General features: G+C 45.6%; 1 protein-coding gene across 1 annotated transcript in view; it reads left to right on the top strand.

Annotated features, from left to right (window-relative positions):
* Window positions 1-680: 680 nt before the first annotated feature.
* LOC122929485 (vesicle-associated membrane protein 5-like) overlaps window positions 681-21,179 on the top strand; it is a 38,098-nt gene continuing 17,599 nt past the window's right edge. Inside the window, exon 1 of the mRNA XM_044283082.1 lies at window positions 681-917. Within this exon, the coding sequence (XP_044139017.1) occupies window positions 915-917 (3 nt within the window). The 5' untranslated portion in view covers window positions 681-914. The remainder of the gene's footprint in view (window positions 918-21,179) is intronic.

Here is a 21,179-nt window from a genome sequence, read left to right as displayed (position 1 = left end):
GAGAGCAAAAAAAAAAAAAACAGCCCAATCCTTATCTCCCCAAACACCTGTTGTCGGGGGGTAAAGGCTACACTTATATATCGGAGAATTGTATATACAGCAATTCCTTAAAGGGTTTCTCTGGGATTTTAATATCGATGACCTATCCTCAGGATAGGTCATCAATAACAGATCGTGGGGGTCCGACACCCGGCACCCCCGCTGATCAGCTGAATGAAGCAGTCGTCTCCCGTCTCTCTTTCTGCTCGCTGCCGCTATGTCTATGGAGCGCAGGAAGAGAAACGGAAGACGGCACGTGCACACTGCGTGCGCCTTCCCTTCATACGGCTCATCTGCGGGGGGTGCCAGGTGGCAGACCCCCGCCGATCTGATATTGAGGATATATTATCGATATTAAAAGCCCGGAGAATCCCTTTAAAGTACTTCGGTTATTGTAATTTATCAACATCAGCATTTCGATAAGAAAGCAGGGAAATCACCGGCAAAGAAAATTCCTCCTAGAAGGAAAATTAGGGAATTGACCTGCAAGCAATTTCCCATTGGTATTTAGGGTAACTTTTAGTTCACGCTTTAAATTCGCCTCATCATCATCATGGGAGAGAGATACAGTGCCAGTAATTACTCCGAGCTAATCGGGGTCATATGGGTGTGGAGAGCTCAGATAATGACTACTTATTCGTGCCTGGAACTTTTGTCTGTTTGGTGGCAGAGAAACACAAAGCCCCATTTCCAGCACCCCTCCTCCTCTCCAGGGGTGGATAACTGCAGGAAACCTAGGAGCTGAGGGGGAGGAATAGATGACAGGAAGGCGGGCAGTCACTGAGAGAGTGCACAGCAGTGTCAGCTGTTCTCTCACTACTACCATGTAACACAGGCACTACTTCTCCTCGTCGCTGCCAGGATCACTGCAAGACATGGTAAGTGTCAGCTGTATGCCAGTCCCCCTGGCACTGCTTCCCTATGTCCCCAACCCACCACCCTCCTTAGCCAGTTCTTGTACCTTAGCCTTTTTTCTACTAGTTTCACTTTCGATCAGGAAGAATCAAGGATCATTGGTGGGAATGATAGGGGGCACTCTGCCTGTCCTCTGAACGAATATTTTGCGCTGACTGATCTGCCAGTTTTTGTGTGATTGTGTAGTTGCTCTTGTTTTATGACTATATTCTGTATACAAAGTTTTTTAGCTTTTGCATATCGGCCATTATAGACTTCAGGCTAGAACCAGAAGACGCCTGATATTTTGTGAAGCCTGCTGTGAAAGTGTCAAGACGAGTCGAGCGAGATTGGATTTCGACAACTTTTTGTTTGACGATGCCGGAGTCGTCCTCCGGTGGTTTAGCAGTCACACAAGTGTAAATTTCCGTTGACTTTGTAGGAGACGGGACTACAGTGCTATCGTTATGGATTAAGTTGAAGTTGGCATCAGCTACATGGGTGCTGACCCACTCCGTAATCGCATACAAGGCAGTTTCTAGGGAAATTTACCAACAGGGCGAACATCAAAAGTATAACCATAATGTCCCCCAAAAATAACTGTGCTAAGCTGATACTGTGCCAGGGCGCCCCCACAGTAATAGTGCTCCCAAAAATCCCAACAATAGTGATAATTCTGTGCCAGAGTGCACCTAGTAGTAATAGTGCTCCTACAGTGCCCCCAACAGTAATTGTGTCCCAGAAGTAATAATGCTCCCATAGTCCCCCAGTTGTAATAAAGCCCACCATAATGCCCCTGGTAGTAATAATTCTATTTATAGCGTGCGCCAGTGCAAAAAATGTCCCGTTGTGTGTCAGTAAAACATAAAATAAAAATCTTAGTGCCCCCAAGTAGAGCCAATGTCCCCAGAATGCCCTCATGTGTTCCAGTGACCGTACTGTGTGCCACTAGAAAAAACACTTAGTGCCCCCAGTTGAGCTTAGGTGCCCATAGTACCCCTATAATTTGTGACAGTATAATATACTCCTATATAGTGGCCCCAGAAGATGCCCCATAGTGCTCCTTCCCCATCCCCATAGTGTCCTCCATAATGTGCCAGTATAAAATGCCCCTATAGACTGCCCCACATAGATGCCCCCATAATGGCACCAAAATGGTTGCCAGTATTAAATACCACTATATAATGCCCCATAGTGCTCTTCTCCCCCACATCTTCCCCACATCTCCATAGTGCCCCCCCCATAATGTGTGCCAGTAAATAGGGCCCCCAGTAAATGCCCCCATAGTGCTCCTTTACCCCCCATTTCTCCATAGAACCCCCCATAATGAGTGCCAGTATATAGGGCCCCCAGTAGATGCATCCCCCCTTCTCCATAGTGCCCCCCATATTGTGCCAGTATATAGGGCGCCCATAGTACTTCCCCCTCTTCTCCATAGTGCCCCCCCATATTTTGGCAGTATATAGGGCCCCCATAGTGCTTCCCCTCTTCTCCATAGTGCCCCTCCATATTGTGCCAGTATATAGAGCCCCCATAGTGCTTCCCCTCTTCTCCATCGTGCCCCCCATATTGTGCAGGTATATCGGGCCCCCATAGTGCTTCCCCTCTTCTCCAAAGTGGCCCCCATAGTGCTTCCCCTCTTCTCAATAGTGGCCCCCATAGTGCTTCCCCTCTTCTCCATAGTGCCCCTCCATATTGTGCCAGTCTATATGGCCCCCATAGTGCTTCCCCTCTTCTCCATAGTGGCCCCTATAGTGCTTCCCCTCTTCTCCATAGTGCCCTTCCATATTGTGCCAGTATAAAGGGCCCCCATAGAGCTTCCCCTCTTCTCCATAGTGGCCCCTATAGTGCTTCCCCTCTTCTCCATAGTGCCCTTCCATATTGTGCCAGTATATAGGGGCCCCACCCCCCTTCTTGCCACAGTATACTATAAATAATAAAAACAATAAACACATACTTACCTTATGCTCCTGTTAGCGATGTGATGCAGGCCTCTTCCGGCCTGTGTCCCGCTCTGTATGGCTCAGGCGGCGCGATGACGTCATCGCACCGCCTGCATTGGCCTCTGATAGGCTACAGGCCTAGTGCCTGTAGCCTATTAGAGGAAGAGGCAAGGGAGACGCCTCTCTCTTGCTCCTCTGCACCGTTAATCTGTATCGCTGTCCTGAGGACGGTGATACAGATGAATTTGGAGATGAGCGCTTCCACAATAGAAGCGCTCATCTCCACTCCTGCTGCCTCCAGGCAGAAAGGGCGCTGAGCCCTGCTGACGGCGCCCCTCTCTTCTGTCCTGAGGGATGCGCCCCGTGCAGTCGCAACCCTCACCCTCCTCTAGAAACGGCCCTGATCGCATATTAGGGTCCATATTGTAGCTCTACTACACCTGGAGCTCTGTCGTGATCTAAGTTCGGTTCAGTTGGATTGAGTCGGTCCAAGTGTTGAAATAGTAACCAAAGTTTGGTTCTGTAGAGACACACAGGGGCCAGTTGATTCAGCCGCAATAAGGACCCTAATTGGAGTCCTTAGATGGAGTTACATTGCAATGTTACAACCCATACAAAGCAAACTCAAAGCATGTGCAGTGTGGGGGTTGTAGACCTGATGAAAAAGACAGAACTATAAGGCCCCTTTCACACGGGCGAGTATTCCGCGCAGATGCGATGCGTGAGTTGAACGCATTGCACACGCACTGAATACCGACCCATTCATTTCTATGGGGCTGTTCACATGAGCGGTGATTTTCACGCATCCCTTATGCGTTGTGTGAAAATCGCAGCATGCTCTATTTTGTGCGATTTTCACGTAACGCAGGCCCCATAGAAATGAATGGGGTTGCGTGAAAATCACAAGCATCCGCAAGCAAGTGCGGATGCGGTGCGATTTTTACGCACGGTTGCTAGGAGACGATCGGGATGGAGACCCGATCATTATTATTTTCCCTTAAAACATGGTTATAAGGGAAAATAATAGTATTCTGAATATAGAATGCATAGTAAAATAGCGCTGGAGGAGTTAAAAAAAAATAAAAAAATTTTTAACTTACCTTAGTCCACTTGATCGTGCTGCCCGGCATCTCGTCTGTCTCCTTTGCTGAACAGGACCTGTGGTGACATCACTCCGGTCATCACATGTTCCATCACATGATCTTTTACCAATGAATGCTCACCACAGGTCCTGTGCAGCAAAGGAGACAGAAGAGATGCCGGGTTACGCGATCAAGTGGACTAAGGTGAGTTAAATTATTTTTTATTTCTTTTTTAACCCTCCAGCGCTATTGTACTATGCATTCTGTATTCAGAATGCTATTATTTTCCCTTATAACCATGTTATAAGGGAAAATAATACAATCTACAGAACACCGATCCCAGACCCGAACTTCTGTGAAGAAGTTCGGGTTTGGGTACCAAACATGCGAGATTTTTCTCAGGCTAGTGCAAAACGCATTACAATGTTTTGCACTCGCGCGGAATAATCGCGGGTGTTCCCGCAATGCACCCGCACATTTTACCGCAACGCCCGTCTGAAAGAGGCCTAAGGCCTCTTTCACACGGGCGTTCAGGATTTTCTCCGGATGCGTTGCGTGTGTATTGCGGGAAAACCGCTCGAGCAGGCACGCAATTGCAGTCAGTTTTGATTGCGATTGCGTTCCGATGTTCAGTTTTTTCCGCACGAGTGCAATGCGTTTTGCACATGCAGCCAGCCAGTACCGCAGGGGCAACACGTGAGGTGCACGGTGGGCCGATGAGGGGCCAAATAATAACACAGTTCATCGGTTTACTCACGGTTAGCAGAAAGCCTCCCTGGGCTGACAGCACAGTGTTGAGGAAGACAGCACTAAATCCTCCGGGGCACGCTCTGTGGTAGGGAAGCACCAGCCTAGATGGAGGTCGAGGTGCCCTTGATGGCAGTGGTGTTTAGGGTGCTTGTGTCAGCTGGGTCCCTTTGTGTTATTAGTCGTGACGCCAGTACCGTTAATGGTGCTACAACCAGTTGTAAGAATGAAGTAGACAGTGGTAGGATACAACTCACAACTTTTACTGATGTTGGTTCCAGTTGCGGCATATACATCAGACAGAATACAGTCCTTTGCAATTTAGAGGAATTCTGTTGATCCACTGGTAATAGGTTTGGCTGGGTTTAGGCTTAGCTTGAAGGTTCTGTATAAGTATTTCTGGTAGGTGACTTTGCTTCAGGTCCCTTGTAAACCAGAGTAATTTGGTGAGGTTGCCTGCAATGCTTATTGGTATGCTTAGTCCTATTACTTTCTGTATCTTCCAAGCCCTTGAACAGGTAGCTAATCTGTATTCTTCAATATATGGTGAGGTTGCCTGTAGCTAGATTGTCCTCCACCATGCGCAAAGGTGCCCATTAAGCCTTAAGTAATGGCTGTTATTTACCGATGTCTCTCTTTAGCTTGGTTTTCTTCCAGGGACGCAAACACTATCCTCTGGTTGTAGGATGTAGGAACTAAGAGGATCACAGAAGGAAAACGCTCTCCTGCGCCTCATACCTTGGCTCTACCTCATTTCTGCAGCTGGCTTGACCCACTATTCCGTGGTGTGTAGCCTCAGCTTAACAAACTGCTCTGCTCCTCTCATCTCCTCACTTTTCTCTACCTCAACTAATCTACCACTGATCTACCACTAATCTGTCCCACTAGGCCTGACCTAGGTATTTATATGACCTAAGTGTTATCTCCATCTAGTGGTGGGATGTCTAAATTACACCAGACCAGCCTATGAACAGGGATACAACAGGTGTTGTAATACAAAATGACATGCAATGTGATAATGCCATTTTACAGTAATTTAGCAGTTCCCACGTGTCCTGAGTGGGACGCTGCACACGCTCGTGAAAAAAAACTGAATGTGGTACCCACACCCGGACTTCTTCATTGAAGTTCGGGTTTGGGTTAGGTGTTCTGTAGATTTTATTATTTTCCCTTATAACATGGTTATAATGGAAAATAATAGCATTCTTAATACAGAATGCTTACTAAAATGTGGCTTGAGGGGTTAAAAAATAAATAAAAAATTAACTCACCTCATCCTCTTGTTCGCGCAGCCGGCATCATCTTCTTTCTTCTTCTTTCAGGACCTGCAAAAGGACCTTTGATGACGTGGTGAGCGCAATGACATCATCAAAGGTCCTTTTGCAGGTCCTGAAAGAAGAAGAAAGAAGACAATGCCAGCTGCGCGAACAAGAGGATGAGGTGAGTTAATTTATTTTATTTTATTTTTTAACCCCTCAAGCCACATTTTAGTAAGCATTCTATATTAAGAATGCTATTATTTTCCTTTATAACCATGTTATAAGGGAAAAATATACAGTAAATGGACTTTTATCAATTTACTAACATCATCTCCTAGCAACCATGCGTGAAAATCGCATTGCATCCGCACTTGCTTGCGGATGCTATGCGATTTTTATGCATCCCCATTCATTTCTATAGGGCCTGCGTGAAAAACACAGAATATAGAACATGCTGCGATTTTCACGCAATGCACAAGTGATGCGTGAAAATCACCGCTCGTCTAAACAGCCCCATTGAATTGAATGGGTCCAGATTCAGTGAAGGTGCTATGCGTTCACCTCACCCATTGCACCCGCGGGGAATTATCGTCCATGTGAAAGGGGCCTAATATTAGAAACAATTCACCCAAACTCAGAAGACCAGATAATGCACATATTGTGTTAATATTTCATTTTGGGCTTCCTTTCTGAAGGTTCTCTGCTCTTTTGTATGACCGTCTGATAATGTGGAACCTATGAGCAGTGTCGGACTGGGTTTACTTGGGCCCACCATAAGAAAATTATTCTTGAGGTCCAACCCTTATATCTTCAGTAAAGTCCATAAGGTTTTACTTGAAAGAAATAGACTAGAGCTGTGAGAATTCATTTGTTAGAATCAAAGTTCGACCTGAATAAAAAATAAAAAAAATCAGATTCTGTAAAATCAGAATTTATTCAGATTTGCTTGGGAGAGAGAGGTGGAAAGAGAGAGAGATTCCAATTTGGGTAGATTCAATTCATTTTTTAATCACATTTTTTGGCCAATTTTGAGACCTTTTAGGAAATCTAGACCCTGGTGGCAAGTGACTATCTCTAAAGGCATCTCCAAATGGGATTTTTTTTCCGTTAGACTTTTGGGTCCAATATGACTTCAGAGGCTGGGCCCACCAGAGGATTCTCTAGTACTCTGGTGGGCCAGTCCAACCCTTGCCAATTGATACCGAACTAGATGATGGAGACTATATATTTGTAACCCTAGAGGAAGCCTCAGTTGATGGCTATACACATAGGGTCTACATCACCCCTCAGTATTCAGTAGAATTTTTAAATGTCCAACCTCATCTGTGGTTATCTATCTGCTGCATATGCTCTCATTGTACTGTGTATATATATATATCTTTTGGTGATGGTGTTTGCACATTTATGTTTTGTATGGTATTTACAGGTAGCACTGTTATTATCACACACCTTCTGGTTTTTGGTATTGCAGCCATTTCTCTATTGTTGGTTGAAAATTTGTAACTTATTTCCAACAACATTATAGTGAAACGGATCCTTTAAAGAGAAAATCTCCCATTATGGAAAATTGTGTTAACACATTATACACACACCGATACCAATAAAACCAGGTAAAGCGACACTGGGATATATTATGCAGCATGTGAGCAGTCAGTTCTTGACGTTGATGCTGGAAGCAGGAAAAATGGACAAGCTTAGTGACTTTGACAAGAGCCAGATTGTGATGACTAGACGAATAGGTCAGAGGGTCTCTATGGCAGGTTTCTTGGCAGGCCCTCTGTATACTTTGGTTAGTACCTACCAAAGGTGTGCAAAAAAGGACAAACAGTGACAGGGACCTGGGTGTCCAGTGCTCTTTGCTGCTAGTCCAAATGATAGAGGCTGGTTAAATTAGTTTGTACGAGCTTTGCAACAAATGACGGGATGTTCCTACAGTGATATCTTTTGACCGGTCTGAAGGACAGATCAGTGGTGGTTCAGCAGTAGGTTCAGGTGACCATTTTCATCGTAGAGATACAATGCATGGCCACTTGTCCACTGGAAACAGTGGCACCTTCTGACAAGTATGCAAAGAGATATCTCCTGGTAAAAAAGAACCATCTCACTAGTGCCACCTTGTGGAAGTGGCTCCTTATGAGTCAGAATCCTGCTTTTTAACAAGCCTTAGGACTTGACAAGGGAAAATAGCCAAGCCAGATACCCATCTGCAGATAGCTGTTTCAGTATACTAGCCCCTCATCATTACAGAGTAGTATTCTGGCTGGCTGAGTGCTGAAGTTTAGGCAGGGAGCTGAATCTCCTTAATGGGAATCTGTCAGCTCCAAAACAGCCCTTAAACTAGAGTAAGCCGTGTATAGTGTCAATAACGCTGAGTCCAATTATGTCATTTTTATCTTCATATTTGCTTGCATTCTGATGCTGTGCTCCAACAAACCAGTAGTAAAATGCATTAAGAGGACTCCTGAGCCCACGCAAATAATGGAGAGGACTCAAAGCATTTTACTGCTGGTTTGATAATCAGACTCAGCATCACTTGCACTATACACCACTTGCACTAGTTTGGGGGGTGTTTTGGAGCGGCCAATTTCCCTTTACAGAGACCAGCCCTGTGTGGAGACTAACTGGAAGTACTCTTAGGTGCACATATGCCATGTTAACTCAGTTTTTAATGGAAGCCACAACACAGTGCTGGATCTATCATACAACTGACTTGCAATGGGGTCTATTGGGCTACCGTAGTTTTGACGAATAAAATACTGCTATTGCTATTTTCTTGATGCCAAATTAGATGGAACTGCGATGGAGAGCCTTGCCTAAACTATATCATTCCAACGAAGGTTTGGCTATCTTTAAGGATAACTGTCATATTTTCATCAAAAAAATCTATTTTAGCATATGTTACTGCTGCAGCAGCATTATGCATACAGCAATCTTTAGTTTCTCAACTTACGCTGTTTTCCCTGAGTTTTCCCCTTAGTTGCGGCTGTTTTGAATTCTACATTATGAGGATCTTGTCAAGATGGCTCCTCTGCCAGTTCTCTGAGGCCAAAACTGCTTTCCCTCACTTCACATACAAACTTGCTGTAGCCAGCAGCTCCCTGCCAGCCAATCAGATTGGATTACTGAGAGACACGCCTCCTCACTCTGAAGCCTAATGCAGGCATGCAGTGTGAAGGACCGCCCCTCTGTCTTCCTAGCCGGAGACAGATGAGCCATAGATAGCAACGGTTTTCCATCAGTTATTTGTGAGCCAAAACCAGAAGTGAAGCCTATACAAAGATAAGGTATAATGGAAAGATTTGCTCCTGTTTTGACCTGCACCTGGTATTAGCTCACAAATCACTGATGGAAGTCACTGACCAAATACTGAAGTGTAAATGAGGCCTAAAGGAGACATGTAGAAGCCACATACAAAAATAAAAACAAGACCTGTACATATGAGTATAGGGGATCATGTAGGTTATTGTTTTAATAATGTGATGGAATGGTGATAGTGGGGGAACGCTGCAAGGCTTGAGGTCGGAGCAGTAAACAATGGATCATGTGATAGAAATGGTAATTTCCCAATGATTTATGTGCATTATGGTGTAGATAAGGGATGTCACATCAATTAGTACAGACTGACATCCGATTCTGGTACCGAGATGTGTAGGTGCAGAAAGCAGAGCTCTTGACCTTCCAAATCTGTCCTTTTTGTTAGGGCTTGTTCACAAGAACGTAAGGGCACCGTGCCCGTGCTGTGGAACGCACGGGCACCGACCGTGGGCCAGTCGCATGCGGATCGCGGACCCATTCACTTGAATGGGGTCCACGATCTGTCCGATCTGCAAAAATATAGAGCAAGTTCTATCTTTTTGCGGTGCGGGAGCATGGAATGGAACCCCACGGAAGCACTCCATAGTGCTTCCGTGGGGTTCTGTTTTGTGCTTCCGTTCCGCACCGCATCTCCGGATTTGCAGACCCATTCAAGTGAATGGGTCCGCATTCATGATGCGGAATGCACACGGCCAGTGTCCCGTGTATTGCGGACCCGCCGTATGCGGGCCGCAATACGGCCACGGGGGACTCACGACCGTGTGCAAGAAACCTTATGCTGAGACATTACTTTATTTGCGACAGAGGGTACAGTAATCAAGCAAGTGGTCAGGTTTCAACATACAGTAATTTGCAAGACCTAGGTGTGGATCCTTATAGCTCGAGTGAGGGGCAGTAACGTTTTAAAACTAAAGAGTTTATTTGAACTGTTTTAAGAATAAGCCCCTACCAAACAAACAAGACAAACGACAATTAACAGTGTGGGATCCACATTAGTGAATCACCGTTGTACGAATCCGCTGGTAATATTGCAGTACCGCGGGACCGAACAAAAAAGCAGCACCATATGCAGTCTTTTGGTGGGGTACCGCAGACTAATAAAGATGCCAGAGGCAAATAAAAGGGTGGATCTTACCGGTGGTGCCAGTTGGGACCTTATAGTCCAAAATCCTGGAGGATGAGGGGCTTCTCGGGTCCGAAAAACACGTCCTCTTTTAGATTTCACCTGGTGCCAGGGGCTGCAGGGAGAAACTATCCCTGTTTTTGCCCTACTTGGCCTGTAAATCCCTAGGTGCCTCCTAACACGGGGTCCTTTCCCCGCAAGGGGTGGCCTCGTCCGGAACCTAACCCTAATAAGTGAACCCTAATTGGCCCTATAGGGACAGCGTAAATTGGCCCCAAGGGTGATGATGGCTAGTAGGGTAGAAAGATATCTAAATTCTGATAGATTTATTCTGCGTCCCTACGCGTTTCATCTAATAGAGAATAAATCAGAACTACAAAAAAATGTGCCTCCACTTCATAGAGATAGAATGAAGACCCCCCGACTCATCAGGGGACAGGGGTCATGGGTGGAGGATTAGGTCTATACCCTTGTCCTATTGTGATAAATAATGGGAAAGGGTCAGCCAAAAAAGAATTGCGCAGACCTGACTAGACCAGTGTGGTCCCAAATCAGTCTGACGCCCGCATGTGATGTCAGCGTCTGTCTCGAGACAGACGCTGACATCACATGCGGGCGTCAGACCACACTCCCGCTTCTCATGGCACCAGCCACACGGTTTCCATGACCTTAATAGTATCCGGACTGATTTGGGACCACACTGGTCTAGTCAGGTCTGCGCAATTCTTTTTTGGCTGACCCTTTCCCATTATTTATCACAATAGGACAAGGGTATAGACCTAATCCTCCACCCATGACCCCTGTCCCCTGATGAGTCGGGGGGTCTTCATTCTATCTCTATGAAGTGGAGGCACTTTTTGTAGTTCTGATTTATTCTCTATTAGATGAAACGCGTAGGGACGCAGAATAAATCTATCAGAATTTAGATATCTTTCTACCCTACTAGCCATCATCACCCTTGGGGCCAATTTACGCTGTCCCTATAGGGCCAATTAGGGTTCACTTATTAGGGTTAGGTTCCGGACGAGGCCACCCCTTGCGGGGAAAGGACCCCGTGTTAGGAGGCACCTAGGGATTTACAGGCCAAGTAGGGCAAAAACAGGGATAGTTTCTCCCTGCAGCCCCTGGCACCAGGTGAAATCTAAAAGAGGACGTGTTTTTCGGACCCGAGAAGCCCCTCATCCTCCAGGATTTTGGACTATAAGGTCCCAACTGGCACCACCGGTAAGATCCACCCTTTTATTTGCCTCTGGCATCTTTATTAGTCTGCGGTACCCCACCAAAAGACTGCATATGGTGCTGCTTTTTTGTTCGGTCCCGCGGTACTGCAATATTACCAGCGGATTCGTACAACGGTGATTCACTAATGTGGATCCCACACTGTTAATTGTCGTTTGTCTTGTTTGTTTGGTAGGGGCTTATTCTTAAAACAGTTCAAATAAACTCTTTAGTTTTAAAACGTTACTGCCCCTCACTCGTTCTATACATTCTTTGTTACAGAGCAGTATACCTTGGGAGAGTGCTCGTACACTATCTCCCTCTAGGGACCACCCTTTTGTTTTTCAGTATGATCCTTATAGCTGCAACTGATTTGGCCCTAGCTAGACTGGGGTGAGCAGTCTAAGGGGTTTTAACCTCCTTACTGAAACGTAAAGTAAGCTGCAGAAAAATCCCAGGTTGAAGTCTCCAAAATAGTCATCAGTAGGCAGCAGGACGCAGTAGAGAAGGACAAAAAAGATGTGGAGCATTGAACCAGAACAAACCAGGAGAAAAGACACCAGGGAATGAACCAGGAGCAGGGACACCAGAAACACAGACAGACTGGAGGGTTAACACAGGAGCCGTATTGGAATGTGGTCTAGAATCTAACCAAGGGTCATTGCTAGGAGAGGTGTTGAGGAACCAAGTAAGCAAGGTAGTCAGGTAGTACTACCAATATCAGAAACCCCTTGGAATAGGCTTGACTTGGAACACACAGACCTGAAGCTGGACCATGAAGCTGGAGGCCCACCAGCAAAACGTATTGCACCTGTTATTCTTACTGTATTTTTAACCCCAACAAATTATGGAAAACTAGCACTCCTTGATCTGCTCCTTTTTTTCCCCTTATAACTTAATACTGACACCATGGCATCTCTCTGCCCAAGCCCCACAAGCTCTAGACCCCGACAGGCTTGGACGAGGTCTCAAGATTCATGTACTTGCACCACTGTAGATAGAAATAAAAGGCAGAAGAAAACTAGACTATCTTGCCTGATTGGACTGCTGCCCATGCTATTCCCACAATACTACACAGAGCCAAGACTCATTACAAACTGTCGGCACACAAGCATACCTTTTTGCTGCAGATCCTAACCTGTTAAATATCGTCAGTCCCCACGTGGTGGTCGAGACAACGCAATGTTGAACAAAGTGATGCCAACACATAATCACCCTACTCATACCATAAAAACATATGTCCAACAAACCTCCTGGTCTTCAGAATCTTGAGCCTCAGGGATATTTAAAAACATTCAAAAACATTTAAAATAAACATACTCAAGACAACTATACAGGGTTCCTAACTCCCAACATTCTGCAGTCACTTCTCTGGGGGTTCTGAGAACAAGTGTGCAGGAGGGGAGATGTAGTTTCTCTACAGCTGGAGTCCCTGAGATTTCTGGCCCCTGATCTGACATCAATGAACAGGCTTTTGCATGAAAGAGGCAGAGCCAAAATAAATGTCTGTTTGCCAAAATAAATGACATTGAAAACCGGTCGAGATATAATAATCATAGGATGGTTGGTATCCTGTGAAAGAAGCTGACCTCTGTAAAAAATAGCTTCCAGAGACCTTTAGGACTCGTCCATTGCTGTGGAATGGAGAAAGCTCATAGAATTGTCCGGATCTGTACCTGACTAGAGTGCCTTAGGATAACCACTTGCCAACCACAAAAGAAAACCAAAATCGCAGAGTTCCAACATAAGTAAAAATGTGATTTAAGAACTTTAATGACAAAGTTCAGGTCCTGAGAGCTTAGGAGGAACCCTTTGAAATTCAGAGGTTCACAAGTGTTGCTTTCTGAAGATTATTCAGTAGAGGTGGTGAAACAAAGAACATCTTTAGCATCTTTTCCAGGCACACAGTACACTTCCAGTTGGTGTACTCAACACAATTAGGGTCCATTCACATGTCCGTGGAATAGGTCCGCATCCGTTCTGCAAATTGCGGAACGGGTGTGGACTTATTCATTCTCTATGGGGCAGGAATGGATGCGGACAGCACACAGTGTGCTGTCCGCATTCACATTTCCGGAGCGCGCCCCGATCTTCCAGTCCGCGGCTCTTGAAAAAAATAGAACATGTCGTATTCTTGTCCGCAATTGCGTACAAGAATAGGCAGTTCTAGGGGGGTGCCGGCTGGGTGTATTGTGGATCCGCAATACACTACAGACGTGTGAATGGACCCTTATATGTCTTATTTCCGGGCCACCCACTGCTCCTCTGACCCAAAGTGAGTAATTTATGATACAGTCAGTCTCTATCTGATTACGGGGCTATTGCAGTTTACTCACTATCATCATGTCAGTACACTGCCGTTGCCCCACAAACACATACGAACTGACTGTATCATAAAACAGTACGATACAGTCAGTTCGGGTCAGGGGAGCCTCAGTCAGCCTGGGATATGTGGCCTACACATAGACCATGTATCCTGGGTTGATCACGGTCTTGTGAATGAGCCCTAATGTGTAAGGCCAGCTTTAGGGTTTTAGTGCTTTTAATGACATTCGTTTTGGTTTGGTTACTCTTCCTTATGGGTTTGCTATGTTTATTTTCTGTCACTGACACAATCCTCAGGTCACATAGTTTGCATAGTTGCAGATTCAACCCCTGCTCAAGGCATATGATGATGATGATGATGATGATGATGATGGATATTTATACACACTGCTGGTAGGGACCTACCCAACCCAAGATTTATCTTCGACCTAAATATTAATTCTCTTCATGATATAAAACCATGGTTGAAGATGCATATTTTCAAATACTCAGACTCCTCCAATCTGTTCACAATATGGTAATTGTATTATGGAACATCAATGGCTTAAGTTTCCCAAACAAGAAATCCCACATTTTGAGACATTTCATATGTCTCCATCCAGATATAGTCTAAAGGCCCCCATACACATTAGTATATTGTCACGGGGTAAAGGCTGACATTTTAATGTATGTGGATCTCCCGGTTCTCCACCGACATAATCTGTTGGGAAGGAACGAGTGAAGTGAATACTTTCGCCCAGTCCTTTTGTTCTTCCAGCAGTTTCCAGAAGTGTCTGGCAGTGGCTTTCTCCACTCTTCCCATTGAATACACATACACGTTTGGCTGAGCCGAAAATATATGTGTATGGGGAAAGTCAGGACAGACAGCTGTCAGCCAACAAATAGCTGTTTGGTGGCCGGCTTTATTGCAGAAAATGCACTTAACGGCTAGGATTTATTCCACCTTCATAAATTTTGGGCTGGTTAGTTCATGGAGCTCTGGCTCAGAATGGTAAAATGTCCCCTACAAACTAATAGCTGAAAGTCACAATCCAGATACGTGAACTCATGTCCTTTTTAATATGGAGGACGGTAAAAACTAGTGTTGATCAAGCACCAAAGTGCTCGGGTGCTCGAGTAGAACACATCGGGATGCTCGGGTGCTCTACCGAGCACCCGAGCACAATGGAAGTCAATGAGAGAACCCGAGCATTAAACCAGGCACCCCCTGCTCTGAAGAGGGGAGGGTGTCTGGTTCATAGGAAAAGCTCAGAAATTGATGGAAACACCACCGAAATGGTTCGGGAACAGCATGGGCAGATGTCTGGATGCATCTTGGACTCCCAGTGTTGTCCGAGTAGTACGCCACTTTTACAGACTGACAATAATACGAACAAAACCGAAGATAAAATCGATTATAGAGGAAAAATTGTTAGGAAACATTCTTTACTGTATATTTACAGTAAATATAATTACACGCCCTTCATACGTTTCAAAGGCTTTTATCGACAATTACATGACATTTATGCAAAGAGTCAGTATTTGCAGTGTTGGCCCTTCTTTTTCAGGACCTCTGCAATTCGACTGGGCATGCTCTCAATCAACTTCTGGCCCAATTCCTGACTGATAGCAACCCATTCTTTCATAATCACTTCTTGGAGTTTGTCAGAATTAGTGGGTTTTTGTTTGTCCACCCGCCTCTTGAGGATTGACCACAAGTTCTCAATGGTATTAAGATCTGGGGAGTTTCCAGGCCATGGACCCAAAATGTCAACGTTTTGGTCCCCGAGCCACTTAGTTATCACTTTTGCCTTATGGCACGGTGCTCCATCGTGCTGGAAAATGCATTGTTCTTCACCAAACTGTTGTTGGATTGTTGGAAGAAGTTGCTGTTGGAGGGTGTTTTGTTACCATTCTTTATTCATGGCTGTGTTTTTGGGCAAAATTGTGAGTGAGCCAACTCCCTTGGATGACCGGGAGATATAAAGTGCAAGTGCTGCCAAAAATTACAAGGAAGAGGCACTCCGATACAACTTGTATATCACATAAAGGAGGGCCTCATTCACATTGTGGTACAATTGTTCAGGTAGTGGGACTCCTACACTCATAAAGCCTATGCACTAAGTGAAAGGGCTTCCAAAAATTACAAGGAACCGGCACTCCAATACACCCTTTGCTACACATAAAGGAGGGCATTATACACCCTTGAAAAATTATGATTGATGGCCTGCTGGTGACCCTCAAAAACATTAGGAGCAAGGGCCTGCTGGTGACCCTCTAAAACATTACGGGCGAGGGCCTGCTGCCGAGCTGACCATCTAAAACATCTGCTGGTGAGCTGGCCCTGTAAAACATTATGGTTGGGGGCCTACTGGTGAGCTGACCCTCAAAAACATTACATGCGAGGCCTGCAGGTGAGCTGACCCTCTAAAAGATTGTAGGTAAGGGCCTGCTGGTGAGATGACCCTTTAAAACATTATATGCGCGGGCCTGCAGGTGAGTTGACCCTCTAAAACATTGTAGATGAGGACCTGCTGGTGAGCCTACCCTCTAAAACATTACATGCGAGGGCCTGCAGGTGAGCTGGCCCTCTAAAAGATTGTAGGTGAGGGCCTGCTGGTGAGTCTACCCTCTAAAACATTATATGCGAGGGCCTGCCGGTGAGCTGACCCTCTACAACATTAGGAGCGAGGGCAGACTAATAAGCATGTTGATATGATGGAAGAGGATTAGGAGGAGGACGAGAAAAGGAAGATTGAACCATATACCCTTTTTTTGTGGTGGAAGGGGTGCATGGGAATACAGTGTATTCAGTACATTATAAAAAACACATTTAAAGTGACTTTATGTTCAGCCGCTTTCCTCTGGTGGAGTAGAGAAGTCAGGGGCAATCCAGGTCTTGTTTATTTTTATAAGAGTCAACCTGTCAGCATTTTCAGTTGACAGGCGGATGCGCTTTTCAGTTATTATGCCCCCAGCAGCACTAAATACCCGCTCTGACAAAACGCTGGCTGCAGGGCAGGCCAGAACCCCCCAAGGCGTAGAGCGCCAGTTCGTGCCACATGTCCAGCTTGGACACCCAGTAGTTGTAAGGCACAGAGGGATCATTGAGGACACTGACATGGTCTGCTACGTACTCCTTCACCATTTTCCAAAATCTTTCCCTCCTTATGACAGTAGGCTACGCATCAGGGTGAGGGTGCTGGCGGAGTGTCATAAAACTGCCTTGGAGAGTGTTGCCCTGCCTCTGTTGGAACTACTGTGGGTTCCCCAAGGAACTACGTACTCTGCCGCCAGCATTGTCAGCTATTACAGGACTTGTGGCTGGAGGACTATGGAGACGAGCGATGGCATAACGATCACGCCTGTGGAGGAGCATGTAATAGCAGCGGTCTCCTCCGCTGATGAGCAGGTGACTGCCAGGAAGGAACGCTTCCTTACTGACAATCGCCTGGATGATCACTTAATAATACTGGCCTATGGGTATTTTTTAAAACTGACCTAAAAGTCCTTTGATGAACTATCATTTTCAAGGGGCTACAAAGAAAGCGTTTATGTTCAAAAGGGACTTTTCTTAGATCAGGTGTCGCTTTGTTTTTTGACAAAGGAGAATTGTACATTGTTGAATGGCGGCATGACCAAGGAGGAAATCAAGTGAACAATGAAGGACTTACACAATGGCAAGTCCCCTGGCCCAGATAAGTACAGAGGGGAATTGTACAAGACTCAATCAGATTTCCTTGTCTGTTGAGCTATTTCAACAATGTCCTCCATGCGAGGTCTATCCCAAATGTCTCCAATGTAGGTTATGTCAAACTTTAGGCTATATCACAATTGGCCAGTTCATACAGACCAATCTCCTTGATAGAAGTGGACTTAAAGGGGTTCTCCAGGAATTAAGAAAATGAAAATCCTTAAATATTACTTTATTATAACCATATTCCCAAATACCTTTCTATTAGTTATAATTAGAGACAAGCAAATTTCATGTTACTGGTATATGCTGAATTGCGTTATGGATTCCGTTACCACGGACCATAACGCAATTCTATGACGGAATGCATAACGGAATGCCTTTTGAGGCATTTCGTTATTCATTCAGTCGTAATAGAAGTCTATGGGCTGCAAAACGGATCCGTCCGGTTTCCGTTATGCAGGAGCGGAGTCCCCTGCATAACGGGAACGGGACGGATCAGTTTTGCAGCCCATAGACCTCTAGTATGACGGAATAAATAACGGAATGCCCCTCTAAAGGTATTCCGTTATGCATTCCATCATAGACTTGCGTTATGGTCCGTGGTAACGGAATCCATTATGCAATTCTGATTTTACCACCAAACAAAGTGTGCACGAATTTCAAAATATAAAATTCGCTCATCTCTAGTTATAATGGATCGTTTTGTCTAGAATATGAAAAGACTCCAACACAGTAATTGGATTATGCAATTCAGAAAATATTTATTTGAAAGTGGCTGTACATGTGACATTTTCACCACACAGCCTTTCTGAAACTACAGTCGTGGCCAAAAGTTTTGAGAATGACACAAATATTAGTTTTCACAAAGTTTGCTGCTAAACTGCTTTTAGATCTTTGTTTCAGTTGTTTCTGTGATGTAGTGAAATATAATTACACGCACTTCATACGTTTCAAAGGCTTTTATCGACAATTACATGACATTTATGCAAAGAGTCAGTATTTGCAGTGTTGGCCCTTCTTTTTCAGGACCTCTGCAATTCGACTGGGCATGCTCTCAATCGACTTCTGGCCCAATTCCTGACTGATAGCAACCCATTCTTTCATAATCACTTCTTGGAGTTTGTCAGAATTAGTGGGTTTTTGTTTGTCCACCCGCCTCTTAAGGATTGACCACAAGTTCTCAATGGGATTAAGATCTGGGGAGTTTCCAGGCCATGGACCCAAAATGTCAACGTTTTGGTCTCCGAGCCACTTAGTTATCACTTTTGCCTTATGGCACGGTGCTCCATCGTGCTGGAAAATGCATTGTTCTTCACCAAACTGTTGTTGGATTGTTGGAAGAAGTTGCTGTTGGAGGGTGTTTTGGTACCATTCTTTATTCATGGCTGTGTTTTTGGGCAAAATTGTGAGTGAGCCAACTCCCTTGGATGAGAAGCAACCCCACGCATGAATGGTCTCAGGGTGCTTTACTGTTGGCATGACACAGGACTGATGGTAGTGCTCACCTTTTGTTCTCCGGATAAGCCTTTTTCCTGATGACCCAAACAATCGGAAAGAGGCTTCATTGGAGAATATGACTTTGCCCCAGTCCTCAGCACTCCATTCACCATATTTTCTGCAGAAGATCAATCTGTCCCTTTTTTGGGGGAGAGAAGTGGCTTCTTTGCTGCCCTTCTTGACACCAGGCCATCTTCCAAAAGTCTTCGCCTCACTGTGCGTGCAGATGCGCTCACACCTGCCTGCTGCCATTCCTGAGCAAGCTCTGCACTGGTGGCACTCCGATCCCGCAGCTGAATCCTCTTTAGGAGACGATCCTGAAATAAAATGGCCGCCGTCGTTTTAGTACACACAAAACCTATCCTAATCACAGAGGAGGACAAGTTACTTCACAACACTGAGCTAAAGAGCTTCCTCATCCTCTTCTCTGCTCTGCTTGTCAGGGATTATGATCTACAAGTGTTGCTGCTCATTAGCCACACCACCACCTTCTCTATGTACTTCATGTCTCCTCATGAACTCCATCATAATTCCTGACAAGTAGAGAAGAGAGGAGGATGAGGCAGCTCTTTACCTCAGTGTTGTGAAGTAACTTGTCCTACTGTGTGATTAGGACAGGTTTTGTGTGCACTAATAGGACTAGAATAGCGTCCATTTTGTTTCTCCTGATGATTGCTCCCCAGATAAAACGAGCCATTATAACTGTGAGGAATATGGATTAATATTTACTGTCAGCCATGTCCTCACACCCCCCATTTGCTGACAGACAGCAGAGGTAGGGATTTCCCTGCTTCAAAGCCCCCCCCCCAGCCCTGATTGCAATTTGATGCACCTCTTGGCATGACTCAGAGTACATGCAAAATAAGTTTCCACCCCCCCCCCCCCCCCAGCCAACTGACTGTCAGTTGGCCAGGAAAACACCCCTCAGGGGGTCCAAGCTTCAAGGAGAAGTTCACACCTCTGTGCAGCAGTTGGGAGCCACCTGAATCTGCAGGAAAACACCCTGCTGTGGGTATCTGCTTTTGCCTGGATCAATGAGATTTCCTAGACATATTGGCACCTACCTCTCATAAGGAATTATGAATCACCTGGCCATCGCAGGCGCAAACCGGATACATATTTGTGTCCCGGTGGCCACTAGGTACGGTCCCATGGTCTTTGTTTACTCGTACCCAGTCGGGGTAGGGAGATACCCATATCTCCCCATAGAAGCCACCTACCGGTACCAGGTTTGGGCTCTACTTGTAGCCGGAACCCAGGCAGGTCCATTAGTCCCAGAACCATCTCCCTGTGACCCTCTGGTCTGGAGCTATGACCCCTAAAGGGTTTTGTGGGTCATTCATCGTCAGCCCAGAAGAGGGGGAGTTGACCCCTCCCTGAGGCAGGGAGGGGATGGGCCGGCTACAGGTTAAAAGCCTGGTGCCAGCAAGTAGGCGGTGTCTTTTCTCTGAAGAGGGGTCGCATCCTACACATGTGTTTAGAGGGACCCAGGAAATAGCAGGAGATCACAGCCCCTCGTGTGGCCTCCAGCTCAGGACATCGCCAAGGAACTTTCATCATACTTGGTAACTTACTTTCACACTGCTTAAAGGGTTTCTACCACTTGGATTTGACATAATTAGGTGTCAGACACTAGCGCTCCGCTAGTGTCTGCTCTGCCAAACTATCCTGCTATAATAGATTTTGGGGCAGCCGTTTACCTAAAAAAAGAACTTTTATTAATATGCTAATGACCCTCTAGGTGCTATGGGGGCGTCATTAGCACCTAGAGGATCGGTCTACCTTCTCAAGATGCCGCCGCTCAGCGCCTCCCTCCAGCCCGCCCATCTGCTTCGGAATGCATCAAACGGACGACTTCACGCGCATGCGCCGTGCGCGGCTGTATTCGGCGCATGCGCAGTGAATGTCCGACCGCTTCCCTGCTCAGACATCTCCACTGCGCCTGCGCCGATGATATATGATATGATATATGATAAAGTTCATTATTTTCTGTAATGTACTGATAAACATTAGACTTTCATATATTTTAGATTCATTACACACAACTGAAGTAGTTCAAGC

Source organism: Bufo gargarizans, chromosome 2 (genome assembly GCF_014858855.1).
Source record: "Bufo gargarizans isolate SCDJY-AF-19 chromosome 2, ASM1485885v1, whole genome shotgun sequence".
In the NCBI taxonomy this organism is placed as follows: domain Eukaryota; kingdom Metazoa; phylum Chordata; class Amphibia; order Anura; family Bufonidae; genus Bufo; species Bufo gargarizans.
This window is presented reverse-complemented; position numbering and strand designations above follow the sequence as displayed.